This window comes from Carettochelys insculpta, chromosome 13 (genome assembly GCF_033958435.1).
Source record: "Carettochelys insculpta isolate YL-2023 chromosome 13, ASM3395843v1, whole genome shotgun sequence".
Classification (NCBI taxonomy): Eukaryota; Metazoa; Chordata; order Testudines; family Carettochelyidae; genus Carettochelys; species Carettochelys insculpta.
Window position 1 is genome coordinate 10,835,673 of NC_134149.1, and position 16,324 is coordinate 10,851,996.

General features: G+C 44.6%; 1 protein-coding gene across 1 annotated transcript; it reads right to left on the reverse strand.

The window, feature by feature from the left end:
* Positions 1-2,629: 2,629 nt before the first annotated feature.
* On the reverse strand, positions 2,630-16,114 carry IDS (iduronate 2-sulfatase). Its single transcript, XM_075007727.1, has 9 exons — positions 15,957-16,114; positions 14,889-15,025; positions 13,339-13,516; positions 12,337-12,425; positions 9,906-10,106; positions 8,231-8,401; positions 7,143-7,269; positions 4,607-4,780; positions 2,630-3,258 (listed from the first exon to the last, which is right to left on the reverse strand). The coding sequence occupies exons 1-9, from the start codon at positions 16,069-16,071 to the stop codon at positions 2,753-2,755; spliced, it is 1,698 nt and encodes a 565-aa protein (XP_074863828.1). The 5' UTR covers positions 16,072-16,114; the 3' UTR covers positions 2,630-2,752.
* Between the last annotated feature and the right edge of the window lie 210 nt (positions 16,115-16,324).

Sequence of the window (16,324 nt, forward strand, 5' to 3'; positions counted from 1 at the left end):
CAAACAAGATAAGTCGGAGTCAGGATCCAGAACTATATGATCATTTGGTATCTATCCTTCATTCACTGGAGAGCAGTTGAAAAACATGCTAGGACATTTAAACTGGATCTTACAAGGTCTGGCGCTGATTCAGAGCTGCCTGTTGGAAAAACATAATTCAAATGATTGCATTCACAGTCTAACTGCAATGCATCTTTTGGTTACATACAGGGAGATTTAGACATAACTGACAATGGAGTGGTGTTTCTCAGAAGAACAAACACCTAAGTTCCCAATACCACAGACCTTCTTCCATTTGTCAGTATGAAAACATGCTTATCAGTCTGACACAGGGCAGCTGCCGCTCAAGGCCCTTTGTGTTCTTCTGCGCAACAGAAAAATTCCTTTGAAGAAAGCCACAGAGCATAGCTCATGTTTGTGTAAGCCACTGCCTGTGTTAAACCTGTGAGTGGTAAGTTTCTGACCTGCTGCGACAAAGATCTGCCAACTTCTGGGGAAAGCATGACAGCATCTTGACAACATTGCCACCTAAAGCAGTTTGCCGAGTGTCTGAGTGTTAAGCACAGAAAAAGAGACTCCATTTAGAACAAAAGCTCATAACTTAGTCATTAGGTTAATGCGCCTTGAGGATTTTATCATAAGAGGATTTTGAACATGGCAGCAATGTCATGATTTAAACGACATGTCAGGAAAAACTCCCTAACTGTAAGAATGGAACCGACGGCCTTGGGATACCACAGAAACTCCTTCACTGAAGGTTTCCAAAAGGAGGCTGGGCAACCCTCTGACTTGGATAGTTTGGCCACAATAAATTTCCACTAGATATCCCTTGTGGTCCCTTCTAACCCTATGGCTCTAAGCAAGTGGAGCTCTCAAGCCAACACCAGTGCTTTTATCTGCCCAAGAAGCTATTGTTCAGTGTTTCTTCAGCACGTGGCACAATGCATTCCTGGTCTATGACTGGCTTCCTAGGTGCTACCACAATACAAAACTGTAAGGACAGGGAAATAAACAAACAGATTGGAAGTAAAGGACAGTGAGGTACAATCACACTCCTGTGCGCTGGGAACATGGTGACATTTCTGGGAGGAAGAGTGTGGTTGAACCTGTGTTATCTCCCATCTTAATGAAATGCTAGCAGGCCTGCCAACTGGGCTGTGCTGTAGCACAAGGGGGCAGTTGTCCTGGGGCCCAGCATTTCAAAGGGGCACAGAGCTCCAGCTGCCAGCACTACTGAAGTAGCAGCAGAAGTGGTTGGAACTCGTTTGCTTTGAAACACCAAAGCAGTGCTGTGAGGCAGTAGCGGGAGGGGGCAGGGCAGACTGGCCTAAGCCGTGCCCATTCCACCTTTGGCCCCACCCACTGTGCAGGCAGGGAGCCAGGCACCCATTCCACCTTGCCCCCAGCCCTACAGTGGCTGTTGGCCCTGCTGTGTGATAGCCCCTTGCCTGATTTTAGGCTTTACAGATGAGGGGGCCTGGGAATGAGGAGCTGAGGGGAAGGGGGTGGGCTGCTTTCTGCCATATTCTCCTCTTTGAAGACTCCCTTGTGTAAGGTGAAAATGCAGTTAGCCTGAGCGCACTTGTCTACTTCTGCTCCCTATGGAGATGTTTGGAACAGATGTCAGAAAGGAGCGGCTATGGGGCATCCACTGGTACAGAGGAGTATTGAGATACTGAGCCTCTAAACCAATGCCCCCAATCCTCTAGAGATGCTCTCAGACCTCACTGTTCCCCTGTGAATGCCAGCATGGCCCTTGGAGGCTCATGGCCTGTCTTCTGTCCCATGTGATCCCCAAATCAAAGCCTCTCCAATTATGACGGCATTGCTGTAGACCCAGACTACCCTAAGAGGCAATTATAGAAGCGCAAAAAAGCCAGTTGTGTTAGAAAAATTCTCCTCTTCATCTGTTACATGAGTTATAGGCCTTGGATTCCCTGGACTCCTGGAGATTTACTGTGACCTATCCCTTCTTGTCCCAGCCAAGAGCTGCCCTCCTCAAGCCCTGCAGCAACTTTAAACTGTGCCCTGCTGCACTGATTAGCTGCATTCCCAGCCATCCTGGAGGACCCACCTTTACTTTTCCCTTTCTGAGGAAGGGTGTGCTAGGACTGCGAGGCATCGAGCAGAGCACCCCACAGAGCCTGACACACCCTGTCACATCTACATTACAGTTTCCCCATAAATAAAATCCCAAGACTACTTGCAGAACAGTGTTGCCTGTGAGCTTATGCAGCCGCTCAGGAGTAATTCGAATGCTGCCCAGCTGGTTAGCATAGTGCCCCAGCTAGGTTTCTTTCTACTGGTGGCACACTTTAAAAAAAAATTATTCCACAGGTGGATGGGAAAGATTAGAACTCGCAGAACCCATTTTTAACTTAGGTTTTACATAAGCAGCTCTCTACAGATTTGCAAGTTAGACACTCAGCTACCTTTCAAACCATCCCATCAGAGAGAGAGAGTACACTTTTCCTTTTCACGGGGGAGGTTATCACACATTACAGTGTTAAGGACCAAGTAAGTTCCCAAGGAAGTACTTGTCCTCATTTGCACCGCCCCTTGAGAAACCTGGTACAAAAGGCACCACAGGTGTGTACGCACATGGAAACTAAGCCTCCAATGCACTGTAATAAGACGCTACCTTTGTACAAACAGTATTTTAATTCAACCCACTGTTTTGTGTGCAGCACAAAGTTTATACAAATAGGAAGGTGTTACGTTACTTCAGCACGCACCGGAAGCATTCCTAGACCTAACGCCTCAAGAACCTAAGAAACTTTTTGACAAGGTTCCCATGCAGACTACTGTTGTATATGTTATGATCCTCATTGGGATCACTTTCTACCATGTATAGCTCTCCTGCATGGACATCCTGCAAATTAGCAGTAAAGTTACTGGGATTAAACCCAACCCAGACAGTATAGCGATAGTCAACAGTACGCATGGAATAACCCATTATTTTTATGTCCTTCAGCTCTGGTTTATCAGAGTCCCACTGAGGAGTGTCTGCAGGCCGTGGATACTGGCTGAAAGCTATGGGCTCCTCATAGTCATCTTCTGTGCCATAGTCATTGTCATAATCAGTGGCATAGTCCTCTTCCTCTTCAGTGGAGTTAAAATGTTGGACAATACTAGGCCCCTCAGTGCAGAATGCAACATGAAATGAAGCCTCAGGGCACACTGGGGGTACCCACAAGCCTGCAAGTTCAGCCAGCGTTGAGAAGATAGACACAAGCTCGACCATTTTTTTGGCTTTTCCTAGAAAAAGCATCAAAATACAAGTTAGGGAACAGCACTGATCACAAGACACAGGTTGAGCTTTTTAGACACTTAAGCGGAGTAGCTCTTTACCACCTGCCCTTGACATTTGTTTCACAGGGCTGAAGCTATTTGAGAAGGTGTGGCTTCCAGTTCAGAGCACAATTGGATGTGTAGGTGTTTATACCAAAATCACCGCCAAGAAGAGAACACTAGTTTTCCCCCTTCCATTCCTCAAATATTCTAATCAGAGCTTTAAAGAGGTATCTCCTCCTTCAAGAAGATATTCTTCAAAAAAGAAAAAGAAATTACCATGTCAACTGCACCATTGTGACAACTTCTGCCAACACATTGCTTTTGGTGCCACCATTGCATATAGTCAGCACAGCAGCAAGGACAGAGCTCAGCAGCAGCTGCTGCATACAAAGCTAGAGCCACTAGAATCAGTGTCCCATAAAAATAAAACTTCTGTGCGGCCCATGCACCCCTGCAGCTGTTTCCACTAACAGGATCTAGCTGACGCAAACACTTGTGTTCAAAAATTATTTTCAACCTTCCTTAGTCTCTCTTTGTGGCAGTGGTGTTCATGCAGAGACCGAGACTGATGGCATTACCCAGAACCCAACACTAGATGGAAAAGTCTAGTGCAAGCTTCATGTAAAATCGGCAGGCAAATACATTTTGACGGCAACTCCTATTGCTCTCTCAGGGTACATCTACACTTACCAGAAGATCCACCAGGGTTTGATTTCTCTCACCTAGCAGGGACGTGCAAAATAGAACTACCAGAGGTCAGTCAGCTAGCCCCTGTACTCTTCTTTATCACAAGGAGTAAGGGAAGTTGACAGGAGAGTTTCTCAGGTCAACCTCCCTCAGTGAGGACAGATAGATAAGTTGATTTTAGATACACTCTGATTCCAGTTACACAATTGCTGAAGTTGGAATTGATTATCTAGAATCAACTTTAAGGTCTAGTGTAGACCTACCCTCAGTCCTGCACTCTGAAAACTGATTTCTGCTGGAGACATATATTGTCACTACATCCTCCAGTACACAGATAACAGAGCACAAACATGCCCCACTTAGGGCACGTTGAGGACTGATGGCAGCACAGACTTTCCCCACTCACTGAGCCAAGACACTAAACATCAAGTTCCATATGTTGGAAAGCTGTGAAAACCCTTCCATTCTGGGGCACCAGTCCTCAGGCTTAGTCCAGTGCCAGCAATAGGATGCTACTCCCAAGAAGCTTCCACCCCACTGACTTGTCTGTCAACAGCAAGCACAATCATTTGGTTAAGATATGGGATTGCAACTGTATTTGCTTATGCAAGTGCCAAAAACACACCTGTGGCTACAGAGGCTGAAACATGAGTGAAGGGGTCAAGGTAAGGGAAGAGTCCTTCTCCTGGACGAGCAAAGGCTGACGTCTTCCCTGGTACGTAGATCATCAGTGGAACACGGGTAGCGACATCAAAGTTGCTGTATTTTGCCCATTCTCCATGTTCACCCAGAGACCATCCTAGAGGATACAAAACATCTTTTTCAAGCAAGTATTACATTACTAGCTTAGTGATCACTTCTGTTACGAACAGCCAAGTAACCAGATTCACTTTCTCCCAACAACAGTTGGTGTTTGAGGCACTATTCAGTTATTAAACTTTATTTTAGCTAGTAAATATCAACCTGTGCTCACAGTAGTGAGAGGTTTCCCTTAAGTGGAAGAAAAGTACAAATTGTTGCAAGATTTTGTCAATTTTTTAATCATGACACTTTTTCCACCAACTAAACAGCAATTCTTTTCCCAGCATTGCCCATGTCCCAATTTGAGCTAGTATTCAAGCCACTCACTGTGCAGCAACAGTTAAAAAGAGTGAACAGAATATCTGGATTAATTCAAAAACAAATGGATAATAAGACAGAATATATCATATTGCCTCAATATAAAACCTCTGGTACACCTACATCTTGAATACTACATGCAAGTGTGATCACTCCATCTCTAAAAAGCTATTTTGGAATTAATAAAGGTTCAGAAAATGGCAACAAAAATGATTAGCTCTATAGAGCAGCTGCCATATAAGAAGAGATTAATAAGACTGGGACTTTTCAGCTGGGGGGGGGCGGGAAAGGACTCAGTAGGCCAGAGGGAACATGATTGAAGTCTATAAAGTCATGACTGTCGTTGAGAAAACGGATAAGGAAGTGTTATTTAGTCCTTCTCATAACACAAGAACTAGCGGTCACCAATGAAATTAATACACAGCAGGTTTAAAACCAAACCAAAGGAAGCATTTCTTCACACAATGCACAGTCAACCTGTGGAATTCCTTGCCAAAGGATGTTGTGAAGGCCAAGTCTATAACAGGGTTCAAAAAAAGAACTAGATAAAGTCACGAAGGATAGGTCCATCAATGGCCATTAGCCAGGATGGGCCGCCTCTATTTGCCAGAAGCTGAGGATTAACATCAGGGAATGGATCACTTAGGCTGTGTCTACACTAGCCAAAAAACTTTGAAATGGCCATTTCAAAGTTTACTAATGAAGCGCTGAAATACATATTAAGCACCTCATTAGCATGCGGGCGGCCACGGCACTTCAAAATTGACGCGGCTCGCCACTGCACAGCTCGTCCAGACGGGGCTCCTTTTCGAAAGGACCCCGGCTACTTCCAAGTCCCCTTATTCCTGTGAGCAGATAGGAATAAGGGGACTTCAAAGTAGCCGGGGTCCTTTCAAAAAGGAGCCCTGTCTGGATGAGCCGCGTCAATTTCGAAGTGCCACGGCCCCCCGCATGCTAATGAGGCACTGAATATGTATTTCAGCGCTTCATTAGCAAACTTCGAAATGGCCATTTGCATGGAAATTTTGAAGTTTTTGGCTAGCGTAGACATAGCCTTGATAATCACCTGTTCTGTTCATTCCCTCTGGGGCACCTGGCTTCGGTCCAATTCGAAGACAGGACACTGGGCTAGATGGACCTTTGGTCTGGCCCAGTACAGCCACTCTTATGTTCTTAAAAATGCAGCATAAAAGAGGAATTGGGAGATGTCATTTTGCCTGTATATGTCCACAGATCAAATCTTAAAAGTATTTGTATAAGATTTGCACAGTTGCCAGCTCTGCAATGCTCCTGTAATTCTGTCACTGAGCATCTCTTGAAGCCAGGCGGTCAAATCAGGATATTACTGCTAAGATGAGATCAAACTCTTTGCAAGCTTGCTCAGTAATGCATCAATCCTTTAAGGAGGAGTGAATGGCCACTGTGCCACTCTTCTCCAGTCTATTTACCACCAGCCTCACCAATGGGGGAGTTAGGAAGGTGGTGGCAAGCAGGCTCTAAAAGAGACCCAACATCAAAATTCAGTGTTTCAAGAAACGCATTTGGAGACCACTAAGCAAACAAACCCTGGACAAGGTTAGTACGACAGGGCAAGGAAGGAAGGAAAAAAAAAAAAAAAAAACAAGTCTACACAAAAATGACCCCAAGTCACAACTGCAAATAGGGAAGCACATCTAATCTAGTGATTTAAAAAAAACAAACAAACCAACAAACCACCACTACTAATGCTTCTACTCTCTAATTCATTAACTAGTTAAGCCAGCTGAGGTATTCACCCAAGAAGGGGACCTCATAATAGATCATCCTGCCTGCTACTAGAGCACAGCAGGGACAAGTTTCAAAGAGTTAAATAGGTCTCAACATCCTTAAATATTCAAGGCATTTCCCAACCACCCTATCCCAAATATCCTGAATTTAAATAGCATTCCTCGCACTATCAGCTGGAGAGTGCCAGACTCCTGCAGCATAGATTGTAGCTGTGCTGCTGAGTTGTCTTAGACCAGTGGTGACCAAAAGAAATTTAATAATTGCCGCATGCTTACCATGATCAGCAGTGAACATCACAATAGTGTTATTCGAGAGCCCAACATCATCCAAAGCATTCAGTAGCTGGCCGACCTGCGTATCCAGGTAAGAAACTGCTGCAAAATAACTCTGACGAATCTGTCGCTACAAGTTATTTAAAAAAAGAAGAGTCACTTCAACTGTATAAAACCTTGACAGCTCTGTTCTCATTAAAAGGCTTGCAGCATTTTCATTGTAGAGCTTTACTTTTGGATGTCTGCACATAAATTATGCTCCAAATTAAATTTAACAGAAAGAACAACTAGGAGAGTCCAAATATTCTCTACAAGTTCTTTCAAGCAAGAAGCTCTGAGCCAACTGATGCTGTTCCTTCAAAGTCTCAGCCAGCACTCTTCCTCTGGGAATGACATGGGAGTCAGTGTTTCTCCAGAAAGAGGAATATGAAATGACAGCCTTAGAGAGAAAGGGCTAGTGAAGACAGGTGACTTGCTCTGGGGTGGTGCCACCATCTCATTAGGTTCTGAACCTACCTCTCCAGTAGCCCTCCCACCCCAGAAACAAGCCTGAGAGCAGAAATATTACAAACTGCCCTCCAAAACTCACCCTCAGCCTACACTTGGCTAGTCCAACCCGCCCGACCCCAACTCAGTTTCAACAGGGGCTGGCTTGCTAGCTGGCATCCCCTTCCTCACTAGAGTAACAAAGCTACACATGCCTTGAAACAACAAGCAGTCCTGTGGCACCTTAGACATTAGCAAATTTACCAGGTCATGAGTTTTCATGGGTAAAACCCACTTCATCAGATGGACTGGAGTGGAAATGACAGAATGCAGATACAAATCCAGAGGATTCTGTCATTTCCACTCCAGTCCATCTGATGAAGTGGGTTTTACCCACAAAACTTCATGAACTAATAAATTTGTTAGTCTCTAAGGTGCCACAGGACTGCTTGTTGTTTTGAAGTTACAAACTAACATGGCTACCTCCAGAGACTTCTTACCATGCCTTGAAATGCTTCACTGTTAATGACAACACCCTTGTGCTACCTTGCACTGAATTGTGATCTAGGAAAGACCTATTTCAAAGCAACACGTGGGTTCTTTACCTGGAAGTCTTCTGGAATTGGTCCATAGGGGAAGCTGATGTTTAATGCCTGGACATCCTCCCTTTGTCGGATATCCGTCCAGGGGTTGTATGCCACAGCAGGCATCTCTTTAGGCACCTGAGGGTCTGGGGCCAGCGTGATGTTTTCCAGCGGGTACAGCTTCAGAAATTCCTTCACAATACAACACAAACATGTATTACGATTTCCATACAGCAAAACTCAGCTTTGCAGCTATTAAGTAGTAAAGCTGGATTCCTCATCAGTTTCTGTGAAGGGCACCTTGGAATGTCAAACAGCAACCCAGGGGTTTAAGTTACAAACTGTACTGGTGTCATGCAATGTTCTCCATATTATAGAAATCCCACTTTCCGTATGATTTCCAAAAGCAAATGTCGACCTTTATTTTGCCTTTATGGTGTCTCAGCAGCACAACACTCTTTAGAGCACTAAGAAGCAACTGAAAAACACAGAAAAGAAAAACATAGGATTTGTACCTCTTGTAGCTTCTTTAGGTTTATTTTTAAAAGCATGAAAGGTTTATTCCTCCAAGAAGTGACCATTTGTTGGCTTAACTTACTGTAGACATTCAGGTCTTGTCCTTCTTGGTTTTCTCGGCAGGCTACAGGTGCCCACAGAACTAGAAGGATTATGGCAGATTTGCCATACGCATAAAACCCATTTAAAAGGGGGTGGCATGATTTGAACTCTGGTTTTGCCAATACACTAACTCAGAATGCTGGAGGAAAAGTTAGAAAAAGGACCCCTTCTTCAAAAGATTCAAACTTTTGACTATCAATTAAGGGTTGAGGAAGTGCAGAATCTGAGACTTCCGGCAAAACAAGATTTGACATTTCAAAGGTTAAAAAAAAATTAAAAAATGGCAAACAGCTCCCCCTCTCCCACCTAAAGTCTCTTCATACACCAGACAGTGGCAACCACTTCCCATTCTGTACCCACCACCTTTGCTTCACATTTAAGAAAATGCATGAAGGGTACTTCGGGGTAAATGGTTAAGGTACTTTGGTAAGCACCAATCTAACTCATCTTTTAGCACAGAACACCTATTCAGGAGAGCTGCACAAGATAACAAAACCAACTTTTGTGTATGTTACCTAGCTTTGGCTCATGGTACCAACTACTCCACCACTCATCTCTGAGATGGTAGAGGCCAACTGCACATATCAAACAGTGAAGTCTTCTCAAAAAACAGAGAGCCCAGTCCTGCTGCCTCAGAAGTCAGTGATATCAATGGGGAGGAAGAGCAAGATGCAAATAACTTAGGACTTCATTCTGCCACCCTCATACAGAGTATAACTCACTGCAAAAGTAGTCACAGTAATATTCAATGGCTGGCTCACTCAGTAAGGGTGGGAGAAGTGGGCTTTCAGTGTGACATTTAGTACTAACTCATTGCTTAGATTAAAACATTTTCAAATTAGAGATATTTTGACTCTTGGATTACTTTTCTCTGAAGTATGTCTCAAGTATGTCTACAGCTACAAGTATGTCTCAGAATTCCAAGGCAAAGTTATTTTCCATCTTGCTTTATAGTAACAATACAAAATACTTGTGAAAATAACTTTGTAAAGGTTAATGCCAGTCACTGAATAATTTTGGTTGAGGTTTCATTCAGCATAACACTCAAGAACCTGGTTTAACTCTTAGCCTTTCTTACCTGAGGATACCTGAGAGGGATGTGTGGTTTGTGATAGCCAACAGCCAGGAAGAATTTATGGTTCTTTATTTTCATGGTGTTCAATAAGCGTATGGCTTCTTCAGTGCTCTGCATATCTGGCAAGGTACCCAAGGGTACTTCTGTCACATCAACTGGGCAAACCAAGTTGGCATGAAGCTCTCCATCTTTTCCTTTACATGTCTTTGGGAAAACAAAGAAGAAATATGCCCACCACTTTAATTCTATCAAAGTCAGAACACATACATCCCATACGCTTTAAGAGCAGGTCTTGTCTGACTCTCCTCAGAGGGCTCACTCTGCCCACTTCACAGACTGAGTTAAAAACTGATTGCAGCTCATGTCAGTGCTTCAGCAGGTTTTCCATGTTCCAGGTAAGCTGATCAAAACCACAGAGGAAAAAACAGCAACATTTTCCAGAGCTGAGCTGTGCACCAAACAAACAGGGAATGTTTGTATGCCACCATTGGGAAGCAGAAGCATACTCTACAGCTGGCTAGAGGGCGTGACATAACATGAAGGATTACCCAGCTGTAGAACCCAGGAAACCATGGCTCCGGGGCTCACTAATTATGGAACTGATTTTTAACCACTCACCAATCTGTTCTCTCCCCCTCTGTCCCCGAGGACTTATGGAAAGCTATCTTACAAGCATTTACCTAATCGAATAGTTTCGATTGTGCCAGCAGTGGCTGATATTTAGTCAGTAGAGAAAGACTGAATGTTGTAAGGTCTTTAGAAAGTGGCCTCAGAATGGCCTTTGGAGCACACGTTAAACATGCAGAAAGATTCATGGAGCAAACTAGCTGCCACTGAAGTCAGCATTTTACAAAATTTAACCTCAACCAAGTTGCACCAAGGCTAAATTAAGTCATGTAGAGACTTACTAGTACCTCAGTATATCAAATACTGTGGCTGCACGGTTGTTTGACTAAGATGTGGTCTTAAAATTTAACTGGTTTACATTCATATTAAAAAATGTGTGCCCGAAGTGTTGTAATTAGCTCTATCTAGCCCCCAGTGCAGACATGGGTAGGTTGCTCGAAGAATTCTAGCCACGCCTCTCAGAGAGGTAAATTAACTATGGCAAAGAAAGCACTGACACAGGAAGCGTCTAGACTAGAATGCTAGAGTAGTGCAGCTAAAGCTGTGCTGCTGTAGCCCTTGCAGTGGAGATATACTGCAAGACTTACAAAAACGTTACCCTGATTCCTTTGGACCACACTTATTGTAACTAACATTCTGGAAAGCAGAGTAAGACAGGAAGTTCTGGTTTTACATGGACTGCCTTCATTCCTTCTTTGCAGGGTCAAGATTTGTAAGTTAGCACGAATTAAGTTGGGATCTGCCAAGATCCAGGACCAAGAACAGAGTCTATCTTTACACATGGACCATAGTTTGTGCATAAGAACAACTGGAATTTGAAACCTGCTGACATTCTAAACAGAGCCCACACTTTTATGCAACTGGCCTGCTGGCTTCTTGAGCAAGTTTTAAATGGTCCCGTCTGCTAAACAAAAAGACACAATCAGCTATGCACTCAGATGGCTGTGGGATTCCTTTTGCGTAGAGTAGAATAAAATTCAGACAGGCCAAGTGACAGTACTTCACCACCTAGAGAAGAGTCATTTGCAATAGATGGTAGCTACAGTTTTGAGAAAAAAGAATTAATGCTGTCAATATAATTAAGGCACCCCCAGTCGTGCAAGCACTTATACTGGTCAATAATCCCACCACGTTCAAGGGAACTACTCACAAGCATAAGCATTTGCTCGATCAGGCCCTTAATGAGCATAACTGTACTTCTGTACAAACAGACATGTTCTTTTGACAGGGAAGGGGAGAGAAGTGTATTTGACTGCAATTTTCCTTTACAACTGTAGGTTACAGAATCAAAGAAATGTATATTCCTAATTGACAAGTTTGACTCAGATTAGCAAGAACTTATCTCTAACAGAAATAATATATTTGTATCTTGAAACTAGCGAAGTTATAGTTAACTGGTATGCCTCACCCTCAGTGGATGAAGCTTCCCAGTTACAGTGAACTGGTATGGGCTGGAGCCACCCCTGCCCGCCACAGGAGGAGGGCTGCTCCAGTCCTTCAGGGCTGCTGCCAGCAGGGGCAACCCAGGCAGGCCAGAGGAAAGGGATGGCTGTAAATTGGGGAGGGGTATTTGGAGAGGTACAGGTTGGAGTGCTCCTGCCCACAGCACACCAGGACTGAGATGACTTCAGCCCAGCTGGAGCACCACCACCTGTGGCACCTGCAGGGCTGCCATGGCCACTTCCCAGCCACGCCCCCTCCTCTGTTTAATTGGTTAACCAATTAAATGGAATTTTACATCCCTCCTTGAAACACCCTCCACCCATAACTATCTGGGTCCACAAATCAAACCAAACTGCCTGTTTACCTTCGTGTTTTCATATTTTTCAGCAGAGGGATGAAAAGGTGGCATGGACCAACTGTACGGATAGTCATCGCTGTGATTGGATGAAATCCCTGTTGAGGAGAAATAAGCAAATGACTTGTAGCTGAATTCTTCTTAGTTGAGTGAGATATAAGAAATGAATGGTTAAGTTGTTTGGCTAACACAGAAACAGCTCCAGTAGGCCCCCTAATTTTATGAGCTAATTCAGGGGACTAAGAGAGCATTCAAGAACTGAAGGATGAAACATTTGCTCCCTAAAATACACCTGGCTATCAGGAAAGGGAGACTTCAGGCATCTTGAGCAAGTTTAGTCTGGATACCAAATAATCAAGACTAAATAATGACAGCAGTTATATAATTATCCAACAAATACCGTTTAGAAGTAATGAATTTCAGCCTCAGATCATCACAGAAAAATCTTGCATTCGTTTGTGTATTCTTTTCAGTTCTTTGGTGTTGTTCAAATAGTAAATTCATTTCCTATGCAGCTTAATTTGGGATATTACTCACACATAACGCTTCTTCAGCCCACAAGTTGTCATCAGACCAAAGCATAGTTAAAAAGTGCACTGCATTAACAAGAAGCATGTGTAAATCTAAGTTCAAGGACCAAGAGATAGGCCATGCAGTTCGTTATGTCTAGTCACATCACTGGCAGTCTAGACAAGTGTCTAAATTCTACACAGGTTAGAGCATACTTGACATTAACTCCTATGCTTTCTAAGTGGTATGTGAAAATTTACAGTAGATTAATTCCCATTGTTGAATGATGTTGTCTAGCTAACACCCCACCTACGTAACGCTTTAAAAGACAATGGTTTATTCACATGCAGGCCAACCTAGAAGAACTTTAGTCTAAATCAAGCATATGACAATATTTTAGGTCATTTAACATACATTAAAAAACCAGTTCTGTCCCTCATTACACAATTTATTTGTGACAACATGTTAAATGTAAATTCTAAATGTTGTTATGAGCCTTACCAGGGTGAAATACTTTTCCTACGGACATGGTTGTGTAGCCATTCTCTTTGAAGTATTGGGGTATTGTGGAATAGTTTCCTGCATGTACTCTCCAGTAGGAGTGGAAATCATAAAGCCGTGTGGTGTCGGGCCTGCGTCCTGTTAGAAATGACACTCTGCTTGGCGCACATACAGCTTGCTAAAGCGAGAGACACAGGAGAATTAATGCTTAGTGGAAAACAGAGTATGCTCTGTTTGTATCTCAAGGGCAATCAAGTGATTTTGGTCTCATAGGGCAAAATGTTTAGGGGCTGGTGGTGATTTGGTCAGTTTTACCAATAACGCAAACAGAGAAGTGAGAGATCCAGGTTATAGTTTAAAGGCCTAAATGTTCAATTTCATACTAGCAAGAGTCAGAACTCCACTGAAGTCTCCAAACTTCCTACTCAGGTTCAGGGCCCTAGTTTATGGTTTCCTACTGAAAGCAGAGCTGCAAATGCAGACATCTTATGCTAGTCAGCCATTCCAGCAAAAGGGAGGCAGTAAGATTCAGTCCTAAGCTTAAGAATGACTATTAGAAGGAGGCCCTATGAAGAACAATGAGAAGTCCTGTGGCACCTTATACACTAACAGATATTTTGTAGCATAAGCTTTCGTAGGCAAAGACCCGCTTTGTCAAATGTGACGATGGTAAAGTGTTATCACCTGGCCTGGCTGAATTTTAGCCAGCACTCCTCAGTAAGAATCCAACAGCCACTCGAGTGCAGAATTGAGTAAGGCAACTTTTTGTTTAGCAGATGGGGCCATTTAAAATCCACATAGGAAGCCAGCAAGAAGAATCTTACACTCCAAAATATCTGTTGGTCTATATGGTGTTATAGGACTTCTAGTTTTTCCAGATACACACAGACTAACATGACTACCCCTCTTAAATCCTACAAAGAAGGATGTGGAATATACATACCATGTTCACAAAAAAGGAGAGGGAGTAAATACAGAATAAGCTTTTACAAGACTACATTCTTAACGAGCAACATGGAACTGGTATTGTGCAAAATTGCTTTAAAAAAGTGTCACATTGTTAATAGTATCAGAGGGGTAGCCATGTTAGTCTGGATCTGTAGCAGCAACGAAGGGTCCTGTGGCACCTTATAGACTAACAGAAAAGTTTAGAGCATGAGCTTTCGTGAGTTAACTCCAGCATCTGAAGAAGTGAGTTAACTCACGAAAGCTCATGCTCTAAACTTTTCTGTTAGTCTATAAGGTGCCACAGGACCCTTCGTTGCTGCTATTGTTAATAGTGGGACTTGTGAGCAGACTTTACACTGTATGAACACCACCACAACCTTATTGCTAAAATCAGTGAGAACCATCTTCATTAGGTTCTTTATTTCATTTCAGCAAAATACACACACCATACAATTTAGCCCAGATGTCTCTTTACTACCTGAAATATTTTAAAATCAAGTAATTGGATATTTCAATGTTCTCACTAGCACTTTCTGTGTTCAACTGTTAAGTATTTCATAAAAATATAATCATTATTTTTAAAATTAAGTTACATTACTTACTTGAGCATATGCATTCTGGAACACAACACTTCGATATGCAAGCTGATCTATGTTTGGCGATTTTACAAGACTGTCTCCGTAACAGCCCAAAGCAGGACGCAGATCATCCACTACTATGAAGAGAACATTCATGCCATCTACAAAGAGGACAGAAAGTTACAAGAAGTTCTGTGGCACATTATAGACTAACAGATATTTTGGAGCACAAGCTTTTGTGGGCAAAGACCCACTTTGTCAGTAAGTTAGCACCGGTAAGTAAAAGCTAACATGACAACTAATCCCCTAACTCTATTAAAAACTTCACAAGGTGCCTATGATGCCCTTATAAAATACCATTTTAAAGCACTGACTTCACTAATGTGTTTAACAATCCAAAGCTCCCATATTCAACTGGCCCCCAAAGAACTAGCACAATAACAGAATTAATAACATTTAAGGCAACTGAGAGCACCACAATTTAAGGAAGTACAAAAGACTTTCCAGGAGACATTTTGGCTGCTTTTGCATTCACAACCTTTAACAGATTCGACAAGAGCAAATAGCTGTTGACATGCTGCAGCGGGATAGCTGTGGGAGCCCACACTGGTGCCATATCCATTGAGCCACTGGTAGGGAGGCCTAGTCACAGAGGTCTGCTCACCCCAGCTGGCAGAGCAGCACAGGCAGACTCGCCCGGAGACGCCAAGGACTGGGGCTCCTTAAGGAAGTCACTTAGGGGCGCCCGCGCCGGGGAGCAGGGGCATTTCCCCTGCCAGGTTATCAGGCCCCCTGAAGAGAAGCAGGTGCAGCTGTAAGTCAGGCAGGGGGCCGTGCCTGCTGTGCCCGCCCCGCCGGGGAAGCACCGCTCCTGCTGCCTTGTGCACATTGATCGGTAACGCGAGGACAACCCCCTTCCTTCACTCCCTCCCGCAGCCCAGGCCCCTCGGCCCGGGCCTGGGGTGTGAACACGCGGGAGGGGCCCACTCGTGATCCCGCACCACGCTCCCAGCGCCCGGAGCTAGGCTGGGGGGACACGGCGCCTAGCCCGCCCTCCCCCGATCAAGCCTGCAGACCCCAGCCCGGCGCCACCTCTGGCCGGAGGGACCGGCCCGCCGCCGGCCGCAGCCCGCAGGATCCCGGCGCAGCAAAGTCCGAGCAGCCAGGGCCAGGCGGCCGGGCAGCAGCAGGAGGGAGCCGCCAGCATTTCCCGGCCGTGCGGAGCTCCGCCGCCGCGGCTTCCACTCCCATTCCCGGGGCGGGGAAAGCGGCGAGGGGGCGGGGGCGGGGCCTGGGTCTGCCCTCCCCGGAGAGGCAATCGAGGGCTCGCGGGGGCCGGGGCTGATCTGTCGGCACTTGGAGATTCCCCCCACCCACGAGAAGCAGCCCCACGCGCTGGGGTGGGGCCCGATGCAGCCCCTTCCAGCCTGCCGCTCCCCCGCTTCACGGGCTGGGCCCTC

Excerpts from the sequence above, each read along its gene's own strand:
- IDS (XM_075007727.1), bottom strand. The coding sequence starts at position 16,071 with ATGCTGGCGGCTCCCTCCTGCTGCTGCCCGGCCGCCTGGCCCTGGCTG. Across the intron at positions 12,426-13,338 it reads AGGAAAAGTATTTCACCCTG|GGATTTCATCCAATCACAGC; the intron begins GTAAGGCTCATA and ends TCTCCTCAACAG. Across the intron at positions 10,107-12,336 it reads AAAAATATGAAAACACGAAG|ACATGTAAAGGAAAAGATGG; the intron begins GTAAACAGGCAG and ends GTTTTCCCAAAG.